The following is an 18,385-nucleotide window of genomic DNA, read 5'->3' as shown; positions in this document are numbered from 1 at the left end:
AATGAGCCGATTCAGGGTGTGTGGCCCTTTAAATCTGGTGCTCCACACCCCAAGAGTTCGCGCTTGCCTTAAACAACATAAAAAAAGTTCAAACAGCTAATATAACCCTCAAAATGGATCTTTACAAAGTGTTTGTCATGCAGCATGTCTAATCGCGTAAGTACAGTGTTTATTTTGATGTTTACATTGATTCTGAATGAGTTTGAGGCTATGCTCTGTGGCTAACGGCTAATGCTACACTGTTGGAGAGATTTATAAAGAATGAAGTTGTGTTTATGAATTATACAGACTGCAAGTGATTAAAAATGAAAATAGCGACGGCTTTCTTGTCTCCGTGAATACAGTAAGAAACGATGGTAACTTTAACCACATTTAACAGTACATTAGCAACATGCTAACGAAACATTTAGAAAGACAATTTACAAATATCACTAAAAATATCAAGATATCATGGATCATGTCAGTTATTATTGCTCCATCTGCCATTTCTTGCTTACCTAGTCTGTTGATTCAGCTCTGCACAGATCCAGATTCCCTGCCCTTGTCTAATGCCTTTCATAATGTTGGGAACATGGGCTGGCATATGCAAATATTGGGGGCGTACATATTAATGATCCTGACTGTTACGTAACAGTCTGTGTTATGTTGAGATTCGCCTGTTCTTCGGAGGTCTTTTAAACAAATGAGATTTATATAAGAAGGAGGAAACAATGGAGTTTGAGACTCACTGTATGTCATTTCCATGTACTGAACTCTTGTTATTTAACTATGCCAAGATAAATTCAATTTTTGAATCTAGGGCACCTTTAAGACATAACCGACTGTTTATGATTATACTCGACAAGACGGCAATTTGACATAATTTTGTGTGAATACTTCCATGCAAGCTCGGGAAGACGTGAAGGACTATTTGCGCACTGTGAGACACGTGAGGACCAAACTTTAGTACTTTAGCATCTACATGCACTTAAATATTTAAATTGGCAAGGCTTATAAATGATCAAATTCCATGAAGATGCAGCACTGTCAGCTGGCCTAAGAGTCTTTCACGCTGACCCCAGGCCATCGGCCAGTCCTTATTGTCGAGCCCTGATCTTGGATGCCTAGCGCCTGCATTTGCGTATATGCATAGAGATTATTTCTGACCCTTATTTCCGAGACTGTGTGTTGGCATCCGCTCATGTCTCCTTGGAAAAGCCCCATCATACACAGCAAGATCTCAAACTGTAATAGGCTGCTCTTTACAAGAAATAACTCCTCTTAAAAGGCCATGAAGTTTGACTGCCTATTGAAGCACAGCTTGACCTGTCTCAGAGAACACAATTATAGCTATTACAGCGAAATATAAGTGAACGGCAGTAGACCAGCCATAATATTTAAGCTAAGTATTCTGTTTTAAAAGAGGTCAGCTGAAGGCTGAACGGCAAAGAATATCAACGTAGAGTAAATGGCCTTCTCACTCAACAAGGAGAGCTCCACGCACACAGTTATGACTGTTGCTGTCACAGGTTATCAAACCCTCATCATCTTGAAAGTGTGTCTCCAGACTGCAGACAGGCTCTGTTACATCTTTACCGTGGCTTGATTACCTTTGTATCATTCTCTTATCTTTCCTCCTACTCTTTCATCTTTATGTTTTGTCCTTCCTTTCTTTTCCCACCCTGATATCCGACCTCTGCTCATCTTCTCCATCGAAAACCCTTTTTATATATATATATATATATTCCAATTCTCCCTGTTCTTTCCATCCCGACAGGTAATGGGATGATGCGAGTTCGTTTCGGAGCCCGTGGCATCTCCTCTTCCCTCTCGAAGCTGATAGATCATGTTTTAAAAACGACGAAAATGAGCGCTTATCATTTTTCTTCGTAACTGCTTCATTTGTTTTGATTTCTGTCTGCCTGTCACACACGCCGTCAGCTCCCAAATGAACATACATGTGGTTTTTTTCAGAAGTGGACGCTTAACCTCTTCACCCCGCTAGACTGCGAGTGCTCATAATGATGACGGATAGTCACATGTCTGTTAAGAGAGAGATCTCAGTTCATCCGAGCCGACTGTAAAACACTGGACTTAAATACACAGCGCCCGTGGGCCGATGTTTCATTATTCTTGATTTGAGAGAATTAAGACCGTTTGAGAAATGTGTGCTGGTATTTTAACAAGCTGAATGTAGCAGGAAGGGCGTCTTTTTGCCTTTCCTCTGCCGTTTCTCTCTGCGCTACTGCGCCCGAATGTTTTTTGCCTAGTAAATCCCCTACAGACCAGCACACCTATAGGAAGTCCTTCATGTGCTAGTGTAGGTTAAAAGAAAGGTTGCAGAACCGTGGGATAAATTAGAGCACAGTCCCTTTCTGTCCTTTCTCCTCTTTTCCCTGCCTTTCATTCAGAAGCTCTCTCTTTCTCATTCCTCCTGTGATAAAGCATCTCATATCTGTATGTCTCTCTCAGCCCTCTGTGTCACAGTCGTCCAAGCGCCTGCTCGCTGTGATTTATGATCCACATCTACTTCTTTTCTTCCAAAAACCATTTCAGCTGGACGGAGGGATTTACAAGGGGACATAAATAAATATATAAAATAAATATTATAGAGCTGTCCTGCTTTTTGACGCCCGATCTGTGGATTGTAAGGGGGAGAATGGGAGAAAGAAAGAGAGATGGTGAAGGTGCCATTCATCTGAATTGATGTGTGGATATTTTACCCATAATGCCATTAGCATTAGGTTTAAACCTCAGATAATGTGTTTGAACAGCAAAGCTTTTTTTACCCTCCTATGTTTTTTTTTCCCCCTCAATACCAATTTGCCTACTCTCCATTCTATATAATATAATATTTAAGATTAGTAGTAGTGTGTCCCAAATTATAATGTTGAAAGTAGAATGCCAATGATGCTATGCTTTATCCAAAGTATATGTGTTTTTTTTGTTTGTTTGTTTACCATTCAAGTTTGGAGTCAAATTGATTATTTATTGTTTTTGAAAAAAAGACTCGTATGCTCTCCGAGGCTGCATTTATATGATAAAATAAAATACAGTAAAAATAGTAATATTGTGAAGTCAGAAATCATTCTAATATGCTGATTTGGTGCTTAAAGAAATTGTTCAACCAAAATTTACTCATACTCAAGCCATTCGAGGTGTATATGACTTTCTTCTTTCAGCCTAACATAATCAGAGTTATATTAAATAATATCCTGGCTCTTCCCAGGTTTGTGATTACATTGAATAGTGTCCAAGGTTTTGAAGCTCCAAAAAGCGTATCCGTCCATCATAAAACAAATCCATATGACTCCAGTGGATTATTAAATGCCTTCTGAAGTGAAGTGATGGTTTTTTGTAAGAAAAATATTAGGGATGCACGGATACTATTTTTTTTAAGGACAGAGTACGAGTACCGATATATATATATATATATATATATATATATATATATATATATATATATATATATATATATATATATATATATATATATATATATATATATATTTTTTGTTTGTTTGTTTGGTTTTTTTGGTACTCACCGATACCGATGCCTATATTTATTTATTTCTCTCTTTTTTTCTTTCTTTTTTTGGTGATGTTGCAGTTTTCCAAGCACAACACAGTGAAACTAATGAATGTAGGACAGCTTCTTTATTATTACTCTAATGAAAAAAGTAATAATTTTTATGTGCTCATCACAAACTTAAAGAACAAAAATTTCACAGATAGAAATTACATAGAAATGTACAAACAAATTACAAACAATACAAAAAATACTGTAGAGATACAAATTAAATAAACTTGTTTTTCAGATACAGTAGGTTTATTTACCATGTATACTTTTAATTAACATATTTTGTTGTTTTATTATCATTAATGACAAATATTTAATTAGGCTATGGTCCCTTTAAGACACATGTCCTGTTTTCAGCCAATTGTTTACGTCCACTTAAGCCATAACCGACTGTATTTACATGAGATACTCCACATTGGACATTTAGACAATTATGTGTACATTTGACCATTCAGGCGCAAGGAGAACTGATCATGCGCTGTCTGAGAGAATTGGGATTGCGCGCTTCTGGTCTGTCATTCAGTGCGATTCCGCCTATCCCACCTTCACTAATTGATAACGAATTGTGATTGAAAGCATGCAGTTCGCAATGTGTGGGTTGTCACCAATAATTTTGAAGTATTTCCACACCCCTGGGGCTGACATTGTTTCTGCTGCTACCGCCGGTGTCTCTGTGCATGGGAAATTCTCTCAGTTATGTCACGTGAGGTATCAGTCTTTGGTATCGGGGGTATTTTTACTAGTACGAGTACATGAGATTGGTATCGGGCCGATACTGATACCGATACTGATATCAGTATTGGTGCATCCCTAAAACATATCCATATTTAAAACTTTATAAACTATAATCACTGGCTTCCGGCAATGGCCGTATGTGCGTTTACAAGAGAGTCGCATTAGGGTGACCTCTGTCTCGATGTATACTGTACATAAAATATCTTGTTCTATATCATGTTTTTTAGTAGGGCTGCCCCCTAATAGTCAACTAATCATTAGTTGAGTAGAAGAGGCTTAGTAGACCCTAGTCAGTTAGTTAAAGGTAAAAAAAACAAACAAAAAAAAACAACTTGTGGCAAAGTCACACAGTCCGTGAGGAACAGATCGTTAACGGTGGGTCCTTTTGGTAATTACAGTATGTCAGGCAGGAAATCCAAACCAATTGACCCTTCGCCGGGAGTTTGATTGACAAGCGAACTAACCAATCAGAACACAGAATCTGTCACTTTGTCCGACAAAGCAGTCTGGAGTTAGAAGATTTACCTTGTTGGAGTTAAACTTGAAAAATTGTGTATATTGACTTCTTTTGAAACAACATTCATTCTCGTGTTCATTCATGTTTATTTGATGCTATAAATGAACTGCTAGAAAGAGATGATGGGTTCACGAGCCTCCTGAGCTGAGGCACTACAGCAATCTGTCACGACCATGGTCACGACACATTAAAGAGCCACAAAACGATTTTTATTGTTTGAATTTGTTGCAGGCCCCGCCTCCGAGACCTGTCAGACAGATTACTGTCCCTGTAAAAACAGGATAAAATTAAAAGACCAGGAGAGTCGCATCTGCTCCTTCACACCTCCTCTTGGTATGATGAAGCATGCGCAGTTCACCAGTCCATTCACGTCTCCCGGGACAGAATATCAAAATAAGAGTCCTTTTTATCTCTTCATATACACCAATATACATTTGACAGTTTGCACACTGCATAAAAAAAATATAAAATATACAGACTTCAGAGAAAAGGAAAAAACACTATTGTGTACATACTTTGTGTATCACAAATTTCTTAAAAAAAATCTACACAGTTTGAAAGCTGGGACTTGTTTAATATCATATAACCTGCTTTGTCTTGTCTGTCGACGTGCTGTCAGTGCCCTCTTTGCTCCGCAATGTATTTTTCACTCTGTGTAGCGTGACGGTGCCATGGCTTGTCGGACAAAGCAACAGTAACTAAGGGGGGGCGGGTCTTTGCGAAGGGTCAATTAGGGTGCTTACTGCAAGATATGGAGGCGCCGGCGCGCTTTTTTTTTCTGATAACAGCGGAAACAACTTAAAATACTCTGTCATTTTTGGTCATACGGATAAGCGTAATACATCATTTAAACTACTTTTATTTATGTAAACTCATAATAACAAGAAAACATTGTGCCTTTGTAAAATAAAGAAAACAAACAGGATGCACTTTCTGCTGTCTCGGTCTCCGCATAGGCTACTTGCCTTACAGACATGAGAAATGTATCTATAGAAACCTTGAAATGTCTGCTTTTAAATTAACCAATTCAAATCAAAAAGAAATACTCTCTGATTATGTAATCTGTATGAAAGGTGCATTTCTCTCTATTCACTATACTGCGGAGATGGCGAGACAGCATCATCAACTTCAACTTTGCAGCCGACACTGACTAGAACTGACTAGAAATCACTAGTTTATTAATAAATAATTAAAATGTCTCCTTGAAATTTTTTCCCAACACATTCATAATCATTTCTTTTGCCGGTGCTTTGTGGCAAGCTTTATGCGTGCACTGGAGCACGGAATAGGCTATGTATTACGCCTATGTATATATTAAACGCTCATTATGGTTTAGTATTCTCCTCAGTATATATTTAAGTCATTAAATTAATATAAACGTGCGATTAGTCGACTAATGGCTTAAATAAACGACTAATAGTTGACTAGAAAAATCTTTAGTTTGGGGCAGCCCAACTTTTTAGGCTAAAATTATAAATTATAAAAAAAGGAGGTGACTCTTTGGAGTATAAGTATAAATGGATCATGCATAGTTTTTTTATAACATGGTGGTATGTCCCAGTACTGCCATATTGTTTTATTACATGCTTAAAATTATATACTTTTCCATCACCAGTAAAGTACCTATAGCACATAGTAGAAGTACGTTTTTGCCTTTTTGGGATGGTTTACCCTAAGGCAGTCTAGAAGAGGGATGATGTGTGATAGTCAGCAGCTGTGTGTGTTTGAGTGGACAGATTGAGGAAAGGACAGAGAGATGGAGAAAGCAAAGGATAAGAAAAGAGAGAGGGTGAATCCCCAATCCTTCCGGGACCCAAAGAGTTGAGATGGTGACTGACAGCGGGTGTCCATTCACTCCTTCATTCATCTGCCCTTCAGAGCAGCTAATATGAATGACGGCGCGGATTAAACCACGTCTGATCTAAAAAGAGTGTCTCTCTGAATAGAGCAGGATAACATCTCCCTCCTGCCCAATCCTTTATTTGCCTTTTGCTGTCCCAAAGGTCACCCCTGTCAAATGAAGAGTTTTGTGTGTGTGTTCTAATCCTTCGGGGACAGAGGTGATGTTTCGTTTTTGGACACATTGGGCCTCAGATTTCATGGGAACCGGGTGGTCTTCGTCAATATGCCCAGCGTGACCGGCTGTATCCTCGGTATCTTTCCCAAAGAACGATATTTGGTTGGAAATGTGCTTTTTTTTTGTGACCTTGAGTGATGGATGAGTTGTTGATAACAATCTGCAAGGTTTTGTAAAATCCAACAGGAAACTCGATGCTGTCTGGGTCAAAGTTTGGATATTCTGGGGTGTTTGCAAATACATTTTGAAAAAGCGCTCTTGAGTTGAGTGCACAGGTTGCTTACTAAATATCACTTTGGTAGTTTCTGCCAAAATATCCTCGCAGTTGCATACAGATATTGTTACTAATGTGGAAATATCTATAATTGAGAGAAAAATAGATAGAAAGCTTCTTACAAGTTTTATGGGGATCACATAATTAATGAATAAATAAATAACAGAAAGCATATAATAACTGTTTAGCCTTGGTGAACATAAGAGACTTCTTTCAAAACATGAAAAAGTTTTAATTATTTCAAACTTTTAATTTGATAGTGTATATTTTTCATTTCAATGTTAAAGAAAGTTGGCCGTAGGCATGTTTAATTTAATTTTATTTTATTTTATTTTTTTCTGGTGGTTCAAAGTAGGCTTCAGTTGTGAAATGTAGATGAGAAAGATAGTGTGAAAAAAATCTATTTTACATGATGTTTGGTTTCATTTAAGAAAACAATTTTTCTCAAAATGTAGATTTATACTGCATTCTAATATCAGACAATATATCATTTACTGACAAAAATGTCCGTATCAGTACAGACTTTTGGGCTCACACATATGGTACAGCTGGAGGGGTCTAGACGCAGGTCTGTGTGTCAGTGAGGGAGCATCTCGCCACTGGAGAATCTACACATCAGAGACATAAGCTGCACTGATTAATACTGCTTTCTATTGTCTGGGCGGGTGGGTGCTATGCTCAGGGGATCAAACTTTCACCAGAAGTTAACTAAATCTGACAATTAGGAAGGTCATCAAAAGTAGGTAAATAGTGTTTTTTTCTTTTTTTTAAATGCCAAAAAGTGTTCATTTAGGTCGGTGTTTCCCAACCCTGTTCCTGGAGGCACACCAACAGTACACATTTTGAATGTCTCCCTTATCTGAACCATATATTTATGGTCTCGGAGTTTCTACTAACGAACTGATGAGTTGAATCAGGTGTGTTTGATTAGGAAGATTTGGAAAATGTGTACTGTTAGTGTTCCTCCAGGAACAGGGTTGAAACTATCAATAGAAAGTCTGTAATTTAATATGATTTTTTTATTTTTAGATTTTTAATCTTGAAACATGAATTTGACCTTTCAATGGCCTCATTGTTTGTACTGAAAAAATGAATTTATTTAAAAAATACAAATAAAGTTACATTTATCTGACAAGAACATTATTCAATATTCATTTATGTAACATTTCATTTTCTTTCCATAAAACTTTAACAAAATGACCCTGTGACGGGGTGGTAACTGATGTGACGGGGTGGTTTGGACAAAGTGTTTCTCTATAAGATCTGCTGGTGTTAAACTTTAAAAACTGGGGGAGGGAGACATTCATATTGAGTAAAAAGTGTGTAAGTGATATAGTGAGTGAGTGAATTAATGAACCAAACAGTGTTGCCAAGTCTGCGTTTTTCCTGCGAAATTGAGCTAGGCTACTTATACACTGTTGCAGTGGGTTGTTTTTCATGTCCACCGGTTAAAGCGAGCCCAAATAACATGATATTTAGCCCTTGGAATGCACATTTTACCAAGGGAACCCTGCCAAAAAAAAAGTTTACCCTCCAGAATGTGATTTTTATCACAGGACATTTTGGGATGAAATTTACCACCCCGTCACATACCACCCCGTCACGTTTTTGTGACGGGGTGGTATGTGACGGGGTGGTAAATTTCATCCCAAAATGTCCACAAATCTCCCATGTGGTCAAGTTTCTCACCTAGCATACATGCATTCAATCTGAAATATAATTATCTTTGTATTAATAATGTAAAAAAATAAATAAATAATAACAAAAAACAGTTTTCCCTATCTATTTTGCGTGACGGGGTGGTAAGTTTAAGCTTGACGGGCCATGCCTAACATGAAAAAGCAACAAATAAACAATGTAAAAAAAATGTACATAGTTGCCTGCTTTTGCTCTTGGCGGCTATAAGGCTCAAATTATGTTACTTAGGCTTTGTGATGTCATTTAAAGGAACAGTGCATTATTTATAGATAAAACAAGTTAGTGTGACGGGGTGGTAAGTCAAACTGAGGGACGCGCACAAATCATAAAATATTTACAAAAAATAAATAAGGTTTATTGTGAATAAATATATTTTGTGTAAACAGGGACACATATAATCCTGAAAATAGTATATGTTTGACCAAAACTTATTTGGTGATATTTTAGATGCAAATGTCATGTTGGTTAACACGGACATGTGAAATTGGCTATGTAATAATGAAAAATGATTAAAAATAGTATGCTACTCTTCAAAAAAACCATTTGATCATATATCATGTTAAAAAGAACACTTAAATTACTAACTTTAAGCTTTGGAAACAGACTTTGGGACATTTTTTGTGCCTTATGCATCTGATCAAACGTTGCGGACCCAAATGGCACCCGTTTCATAGAATGACTCATATATATTTAAATATTATTATATATTTGTGTGGTTCAGGATGTCTACGGCCTCTACGGCTGATGTATGTCTTGAAGCAGCACCTTGTTAGACCTTGTGATTCAACATGCAATTATCCTGCAAACTAATTTTGCACAAATCAGATCTGCTATTGATTAGTGATTGATCTGATGTTTACTTTTGAAAACACAGCAAGAACATCATTTAACAGCTCTTTGTCACTGCCACAGGATCAGTTTATTAAAAATGGAAAATGTAATTATGATGGATGACCACATTCATTTGCTAAATTTGTCTCTCCTCTGACTGTTCTGTTTTTCTCTCTCTCTTTCTCCCCTTCCCTTCTTTTACTTTTTGGTTCTCTCTCTTGCTCTCACAGGCGATATGAAATTAGTCCAGTGTGCACCGACCTTCAGGGGGAGATTCTGAAATGCTACAGAGAAAATGCCGGAAAAACTCTGATGTGCTCCAACATCGCCTCTCTATACCTGCAGTGTGTCAACAATGCTAAACAGGTGAATATGAGTGTGTGTGTTTGTCTATGCCTGATATTTTAGTTTTATTTTAACCCAAGTTTGACTGTTGAATTGTACTATTTTTAAAGGGTTAGTTCTAGTCATTAATTACTCACCCTCATGTCGTTCTAGACCCGTAAGACTTTCATTCATTTTTGGAACACAAATGAAGATCTTTTTGATGAAATCTGAAAGCTTTCTGTCCCTGCTTTGACATCTACGCAACTGACACTTTGACTTTTCAAAAAGTTCATAAAAAGATTGTAAAACTAATCCATATGAATTGAGCGGTTTAGTCCAAATTTTCTTTTCGATCACTTTTTATGATGAACAGATTTAATTTAGGCTTTTGTTGACATATAAACATTGATCAGTGAACATAAACAGAAGCTCAGCCGAACTTGCTTGACCTCATTGGTTCTCGCACGTGTCAAGCAAACATTGAATTTCCATTTACCACAAGTGAAATGTGAGTTGATGAATGTTTAAATGTGAATAAAAGCCTAAATTCAATCTGTTCATCATATAAAAGGATCGTGTCGCTTCAGATAATTTGGACTAAACCGCTCAATTCATTTGAATTTAGTTTTATAATCTCTTAATGAAATTTTTGAAGCATCAAAGTGTCAGTTAAGCTCTCAGATTTTATCAAAAAGATCTTCATTTGTGTTCCAAAGATGAACGAAAGTCTTACGGGTTTGGAACAACATGAGGGTGAGTAATTAATGACCGAATTTTCATTTTTGGCTGAACTATTCCTTTAACTTGCCCAAACAAACAAATAAATAAATGTATATATACACTCAAAAAAATGAATTGTTGGAATTACTTAAAAAATAAGTGTCAAGTGGTTCCACGCAACAATATTGAGTAATTTGTACAAAAAACTATTTAGTTGAATGAACAAAAGAAATTAAGCTGACAAAATTTCTTTGAGTAAATACAAATCATTTGAATGTCACTGTTACATAATATTTATATGTGCAGTTTACTTAATAATGTTATGTTGATTTTTTGAATAATCATTTAAATAAAAAGGATACAACAGATCAGAATGCAGCCCCTCACCCCAAAATGCACTCAAAAAATAACTAATTGAACAAACTCAATTGAATTGAGAGCAGGAGTTTCATTCGCTCTTCTGCATAATGGTAACCACAAAATTTTAAAAACATTACAGAAACTACTCTAAATGTCCAACATAACTGAACATTAAACACTCACATAATCTAACAACATCTTTCCCTTTACTGAAAAACACATAAAATAACACTTTAATCCCTAAATTTACTCTCCTAATGCAGTCCCTTGCAAAGCATGCTGGGAACTACGGATCCACAGCACAGTTAGTTATGTCAACAATAATGTGTGCGTTTCACACAGCAATGTTAAGTTGACTGATCAAAAACTTACTAAGTAAAGCTGACAATACTCAATTTTAGTAGAAACAACGCAGTTAAATTAAGTTCATGTAGTTACATGAGTTTTTTAAGTAATGTGAACAAGGGTGGTTTGAGTGAAACTAACAACAGTGAAAGTTCATTTTTTTTAGTGTATGTATATGTGTGTGTGTGTGTGTATGTATGTATGTATGTATGTGTATATATATATATATATATATATATATATATATATATATATATATATATATATATATATATATATATATATATAAAATATACACACACAGAAACAGTGTTTTTATTTTTTAGAACTTCATATGGTAAATATGTGTACAGTTTGAGATCTTTATTCCAGGGCACATGAGAAATGTTTTAACAATGTAAAATGCTAGTGTTTTAATATAAATGTAAAATAGTTTGTAGAAGAATCATTCATGCGAGTCCAAAACTTTTGCCACATTTGCCCGTAGTGCTGGTGTTGTGAATAGAGACACATTGTAGTGTGTGTGTCTTCTGTTTTGTGCATTCTGCCAGTTCCCAGCAACCCCAGCATATTAGCATATACAGCTGCTCTTTAGCCCACAGCATTAAGATCCAGTGAAACAGCCTTGCCATCCTCTCCAAGCCCTGTAATAACACACTCTCTGCTTGACCCGCACCTCCATTTGCAAATCGAAACTTCTGCATAGTGTTCTCTCACTTTCCGCTTGGCTACAGGCGCCACTAAGTTCATTCTAAATTGTAGGCTCAGACGAAAGAGTCATTTCCATAATACCAGCTGACAGCTGCTGTTCTTGGTGCGGGCCTAAGTGTGTGTTAAATGAAGTAAGTGGGAACGGGGACGTGTCATTTAAATAGCACCGTCCCACAATCCCCCGCCGCAACATCCCCGGTCCCGATTCTGCAACGCAAGGATGGAAATGGGCAGAATTGGACCGACCCTCTCCGAAAATCCTCTCCGCACACTCCAGCAATTCCGCGCAAACACAATTTATATTCAGATGGGTCTTTCCATTAGATTTTTACAACGGCACAGTTTGGGGAGTGCGAGCGAAAGAGTGTTGCCCTCTGGGGCATTAGCTTAAAGCAGCGCTGTGAATTCTGCAGCACTTAAGCAATACATCATGTAAATAAAGAGATGTTTTATTCATTGTTGTGTATGCGCCAAATTTACCTGTAACTTCTTTAGCATCTCTAATGTTTTTGTGTTTGCGCATATGCATGTTCATGTGTGCAGGCTTGTTCTTAGTATTGTTGTCTGGTAAATTTAATATGGATACCTATAATATTATGAGGAATTTTATGATTTTATTGACTCTGCTGTGAGGAACAGAGGTTACCTGTGTAATAAACTTTTATTAGTCACACAGGAACACCAAAAAATAACATCCAGATAACAAAATAGCTAAACAGCTTGTTTGTGTGTGTGTGTGTGTGTGTGTGTGTGTATGTGTGAGAAAGAGAGATGGAGTCCTGTTGCTGTGCAGCCATGAAAAGTATGTGAATTTTGAATATTTTTAATCATAACTCTTTTTTTATGTACTAATGAGTCATGTACTGAAGCAAATTCAGCAAGTAATTTGTCAGATTGAGTTTGTGATTTTTTTTTTTTCTTTTTTTCTTTAAAAGAATCAGCTCATGTTTTTGTTTAGTCTTTTGTTTTGTTTTTGTTTTGTTTGCTTTGTTTTGTTTTTTGTTTTGTTCTGGTTTTGTTTTTTGTTTTCTTTTCTTTGCTTTGTGTTTTGTTTTGTTATTTTTTGTTTTGTTGTGTTTTGTTTTACACTAGACCTGCAGTGAAATGTTTTTTTACACACCATATTTAGCAAATATAAATGTGATTTAAGAGATTTTCATTGAAAAAATTACTTGAATTTGTGTCTGTTCTTCGCACAATACTATCATATTGTTTGTTTGTTTGTTGTTTTGTTTTCATATGTACTATGCAATGGAAATAAGCTTTGTGTATTTATTGTCTTAATATCGGTACCCCGTCTTTTATCTTTACATTAATTTCAGACAGCAAACTCATAACTATGGTAAAATATAATTTCTATCCATATAATGTAGATTCAGCAGTAATGCAGTGCTGCTACTGAAAACAGTACAGTGCTGTATCATGTCTGTTCGTCTTCAAAACCAGGGAAAGTGGTTTTCATCTGGATTTTAGACCCAGATTTTAAATTGGATATCAAGTATAGTGATCTAAATACGATCATAAATATGTTATATCAAGTTTATCATAGTAAAGTACATAAAACTTTGCACACTGAAATGTAGTAATACTGTATTATCATTAACTGCATAGGCTGAACAGTATGCAAATTGAAGCCATATTTAATGTCTTCATCTGTAATATTACCTTGCATAGTTTTGTTCATGATTTTTGAGGATGTGAGCATATCAGGCAACCTTTCCATGTTGGCTTTGGTTAAATTCGACTAAATCTTTTACCAATGAACACATGAATTTGGATCAAAATACTGTAGAGTTTGATTAGATGCCCTTTCACCTACAGAACAATTTTGGCTTTGAATTCTTAGTATTGTATGTTCTCCTTCAATCTATGGCATTTTCCATATATCACCCCTGCAGATCACAATGTCTGATTTGTTGGCCAGTCCTTGCTTGTCTGTCTGGATCTGGAAGTCCCTCAGGATCTTATCCTTGGCATTTTCAGAGAACAAGGACCTGATAGCACTGTATATTTGTATAAATAACTCTTATTGAAAGCATCTAGATAGAGTGGCTCTAATCAGTGGTCACCATAGCTAAAGAGGAATGAATTCCCCTGATACGGCCTGACTAGCAGAGAGGGTAACGACAGTGATCGGTCATGGCTGTGGCTTTGTGAATGTAATTACTCCATGGTTTATCTTTCCTGGACTGATAATATTTTGGCTGTGACCTTCTTCTCCTTCTTCCATCACTTTGTAAAGCAGTGACTGCGGTACAACCCCGAGCCGATAGTGCCCTGAGTCCAGAGATAAAGCACACGCCCTCTTCCTCTCAAAGCACCATGAATACTACTTTATCACCAGCAATCTCTCATTCACTCTTTCTTATTCTTAACGCGTGGTCAAACACTCCTCACCCTCCCTCTCTCTCTCTCAACTGTCGTCCACTCTTTCGGAAAGTGCGGAAGAGTTTGCGACTGCAGCATCTGTTTGTGCCAAGGCGTATTTTTCACTGGCTCAAACTTGTGTCCTTCAGAGGTTTGGGACAAATGCCACCACCTGTTTGAGTGTTTTTCCTCTACTCCAGAACTTTCCGCATATTTTAGCATTATGATACTGAGCTCACACAAGCAGTGGGTGCGTGAGAGAGATACAGAAATGCATTGCTTTATTGAGGTGCCTTAAAGGGGTTTATTCATTCTCATATTGCTGCAAGCCATATGATTTTCTGTCTTCCGTCCATCACAAAAAGAGATGTTTACTCTGCTCTTTTCCATACAATAAATGTATTAAAGGTCCCGTTTTTCGTGGTTTTTTGAAGCTTTGATTGTGTTTATAGTGTGCAATATAACATGTGTTCATGTTTCGCGTGTAAAAAAACACAGTATTTTTCACATAATTTACTTATCTGTATACCGCTGTTTCCACTGTCATAAAAACGGGCTGATGACTTCCTTGTTCTATGAAGTCCCTCCTTCAGAAATACGTAACGAGTTCTGATTGTGCCAGCGGTTCCTGTGTTGTGATTCGACAGCAGCTTAGCGAACCTTGCCCGGAAAGGTCACGCCTCTTACCATAACGTGGAGATGCATGCGCTCAGTGTTATTGTAAACATGTCTTTAATTTTACCCTATCAATTTGAGCCGGAATCAGACCCGGTGATTGGACTGCGGGATGAAAATAACAGCGTTTCGACGACGTGGCGACAAACACACTCTACAAACGCAACTCTTGTGTATTCCTGTGGGCGGAGGTTAGTCAAAAAATTGTTTTAGTGCATCAATAAAGAAGGAAGTAGAGGGATGTAGTTCAAACTGGCCGTTCGATGTAGGCGACTTCTGTTAAATAAAATATCTCGCTTGGCATTGAACTTTGAGCTTTAAAATTTTACAGATTTTATTTATACTCTAACAACAACATTACACACTAACTAAAGTTTGAAACATGGGATCACGAAGAACGGGACCTTTAATGTATTAAATGTCATAAAATTATCTTAAGTAATTTCTATCAACGTTATTATTATTTATATACTATTATAATATTGAGTGATATTTTGAATTAGCGTTTATTAAGTTGTAGTAGTTTTGTACTGTAATTTTTGTATTATAAACATTTTTCCTACAGGAGCTTGAACGTTTATCATCCACTTTTATTGTATGGAAAAGAGCAGCGTGAACATTCTGCTAAACATCTCCTACAAACATCTCCAAAATTATCCTTATGTTGAATTTCCCATTTTAGTCAGACATATGTCAGATTACATAAAATGGGTTGCACATTCAATTAATGCTCATATTAATGCAAGTTCAAATAAGGATGAATCTGTTTTGTTTTCTCTTGAAACCTCTCCACCATGGCTTCTTCCTTTTTTACGCCCATCTATCTTCTCCACCTCACCTTTTCCTCATACTCTCCTTCTCTCACTCTAGGGATTCTTATTTCCTGTTATCGGGTGCAGTAGCCTGTGAGAGATGTGTATTGATGGGAAGAAAGAGCCGTGTGTTTACGTTTGGTTGTGTTGGGGCTTTTTGCTTCCACCGTGGTTTGCCGTGTGGTTCATCTCTGAAGAATATGCACACATGCACTCACATTCACTCCCTTTTTTTCCCTCTAACTCTCTCTTTATCCTTGTGTATTTGCATGCAGATGCTGTGGAAACGTGCCACTGCATCTCTTGCTTTTTTCCTAACAAGAATTCTGTCTTTTTGTCTTTGTCTAGGACAAGTTGAGGACTGGGGGTTAAGTCTCTGCAAAGGAAGAGAGGAAGACCTGTTTGTATCTGTGATCTCACCGTTTATCGACTGTTGCCAAGGAAAGACGCCACCCGGAGACACACCTGAGCAGAACGGAGACAGAATCTGCAGTGAACCGAGAGATAGATAGACCCCCTTCCTTTTTTTCCTATACCTTTTCCCCATCACTTTTACCTTTCTCCCACCTTCCGGTTATTTCTCCTTTATCCAGTAAAGGGAAATCACGTTCTGAAATGGACAGAATCAGTAAGCAGCGGCGATCGTAGGTGTAACTCAAATGTTCTGAACCAGAAAACACATTTTTTTTTGGTTCACCAAGGAAAGCACACATTGAAGAGAACCGAACTAGACACCAAATATTGGCCTTACTATGCCAATCTAGACCCAACCACAACAGAATCGCAGAACTCTGAAATCCGTGTTGGTTCTAGATTTGGTCCGTCTGGCCGCTTAGCCGCCATACCTGTGATCCACCCTGCTAATCCACCACAATCCTCCATCACACTCCCCATTGCACTAGTCACATCTTCCAGCTGTTCATTGTGTTTTTGCGTGTGATGTTCAGTATAGATTTTTTTGTCTTGTTGTTCACATAAGAGGGTCAGGTCTAAGCCCCTGATCTGCTTTAAAGAATAAACTAATCAAACCCTAAACCACTTGTGACTGCGTCCTATTATTGTCTTAATAGTAGGGCATGATTAAACACGTTTAAAATAAATTACAGGATGCACTGATTAATCAAATTAATCACAAATAATCCTACAAATGCATCACAAATAGTCTTTGACCGTTAAATCATCTTGCTATTTGTCAGTTCCTGTCATAAATGCAGTATTTTTAAACATTTTAATGCTTTTTTATTATTATTTAGAATTAATTTAACCTCATTCATTAGTTAAATTGCTTTACAAATAATCAGAATATCAGATTAGCCTTTCACTATTTTTAGTTTGTGTGCCACATAAGAAGCTTTTATCACGGTATACGGTATTATCACGATATTAAAATAAGTTGCAAAACCATTTTTGTCATAGTTTAACAGGTTTAAGAACTCTTTTTGTAATAAAACAAAAACAACTCTGACTGAAATTTTCAAACAGATTAAAATGCAAAAGAATTAGGCTATAAAGAACAACAGATAACACTTTACTCTATTTAATGCATTAACTAAGATTGAGCAATAGCTACATTTGTTTCAGAAAGTGTTATTTTTTGTTAATGTTAGTTTAGAAAGACAACTGATCATTGTTAGTTTTATCTCAGGTCCATTAAATAAGTTATTTTGATTTTAGTAATGTTATTAAATAGTAACTAAGAAATTAACATTAATTAATAATAATTAATACTTTATAAGTATTTTTATTGTCAGTTTAGTGATAATGAATTAACATGTTAACTAATGAAGCTGTATGTTTTCAAAGTTTTACTGAACAATAACAAATAATCAGAACATTTCTAATCATTAGGGCATGTTGTAGTCCAGATTAAAATATAAAAATGTTTAGGCTTGAAAATAAATATCCTTTTAAGTCTTTTTTAAGTATTCAGTATTTGGTGCTGTGATGAACAACACTGAGATTACAAAAAAAATGAATGGCTGTTTTAAGCATTTTAAAATTTCACTAGCAGTTACTTTGTTTGCACGGTTTCCGTGGTAACCGCTGCACGCTGCTGTCAGAGAGTGAACGCGCACTTTCATTCAGCTCGTCTCCTTCACTGGTTCCGCCATGTGCTTCTCGTGCACGCGTTGGGATTGTTTACACCTGAGCGCGTGTCCTTTTGACGCAGAATGCGGTGTTGTGCATTTTATACGATTGATGGGTAAAGTATTCTTAATTGCCTTATAAAAAAAATAATAATTGGTAATAAATTATTATTTACGGTATTCTAAAGTGCCGACGATTACAATATCGTGCATATTCATTATCGCGATTTATCGCATTACCGAATATCGGCACAAGTCTACGCGCGAGTTGAAAAATCTAAACTTTGGCG

General features: G+C 36.6%; 1 protein-coding gene across 7 annotated transcripts in view; it reads left to right on the top strand.

The window, feature by feature from the left end:
* The window catches only part of chchd3a (coiled-coil-helix-coiled-coil-helix domain containing 3a), an 87,793-nt gene extending 70,750 nt beyond the window's left edge, over nucleotides 1-17,043 (top strand). For all 7 annotated transcript variants that reach the window (XM_048154440.1, XM_048154439.1, XM_048154445.1 and 4 more), the window contains 2 exons: nucleotides 9,922-10,057; nucleotides 16,357-17,043. In XM_048154440.1, the coding sequence (XP_048010397.1) occupies nucleotides 9,922-10,057; nucleotides 16,357-16,380 (160 nt within the window). In that variant the 3' untranslated portion in view covers nucleotides 16,381-17,043. The remainder of the gene's footprint in view (nucleotides 1-9,921; nucleotides 10,058-16,356) is intronic.
* Nucleotides 17,044-18,385: the final 1,342 nt, after the last annotated feature.

Source organism: Megalobrama amblycephala, linkage group LG14 (assembly GCF_018812025.1).
Source record: "Megalobrama amblycephala isolate DHTTF-2021 linkage group LG14, ASM1881202v1, whole genome shotgun sequence".
NCBI classification, from domain to species: Eukaryota; Metazoa; Chordata; class Actinopteri; order Cypriniformes; family Xenocyprididae; genus Megalobrama; species Megalobrama amblycephala.
Note: the sequence above shows the minus strand (reverse complement) of the source record. Positions and strands in the feature narration are given on the sequence as shown.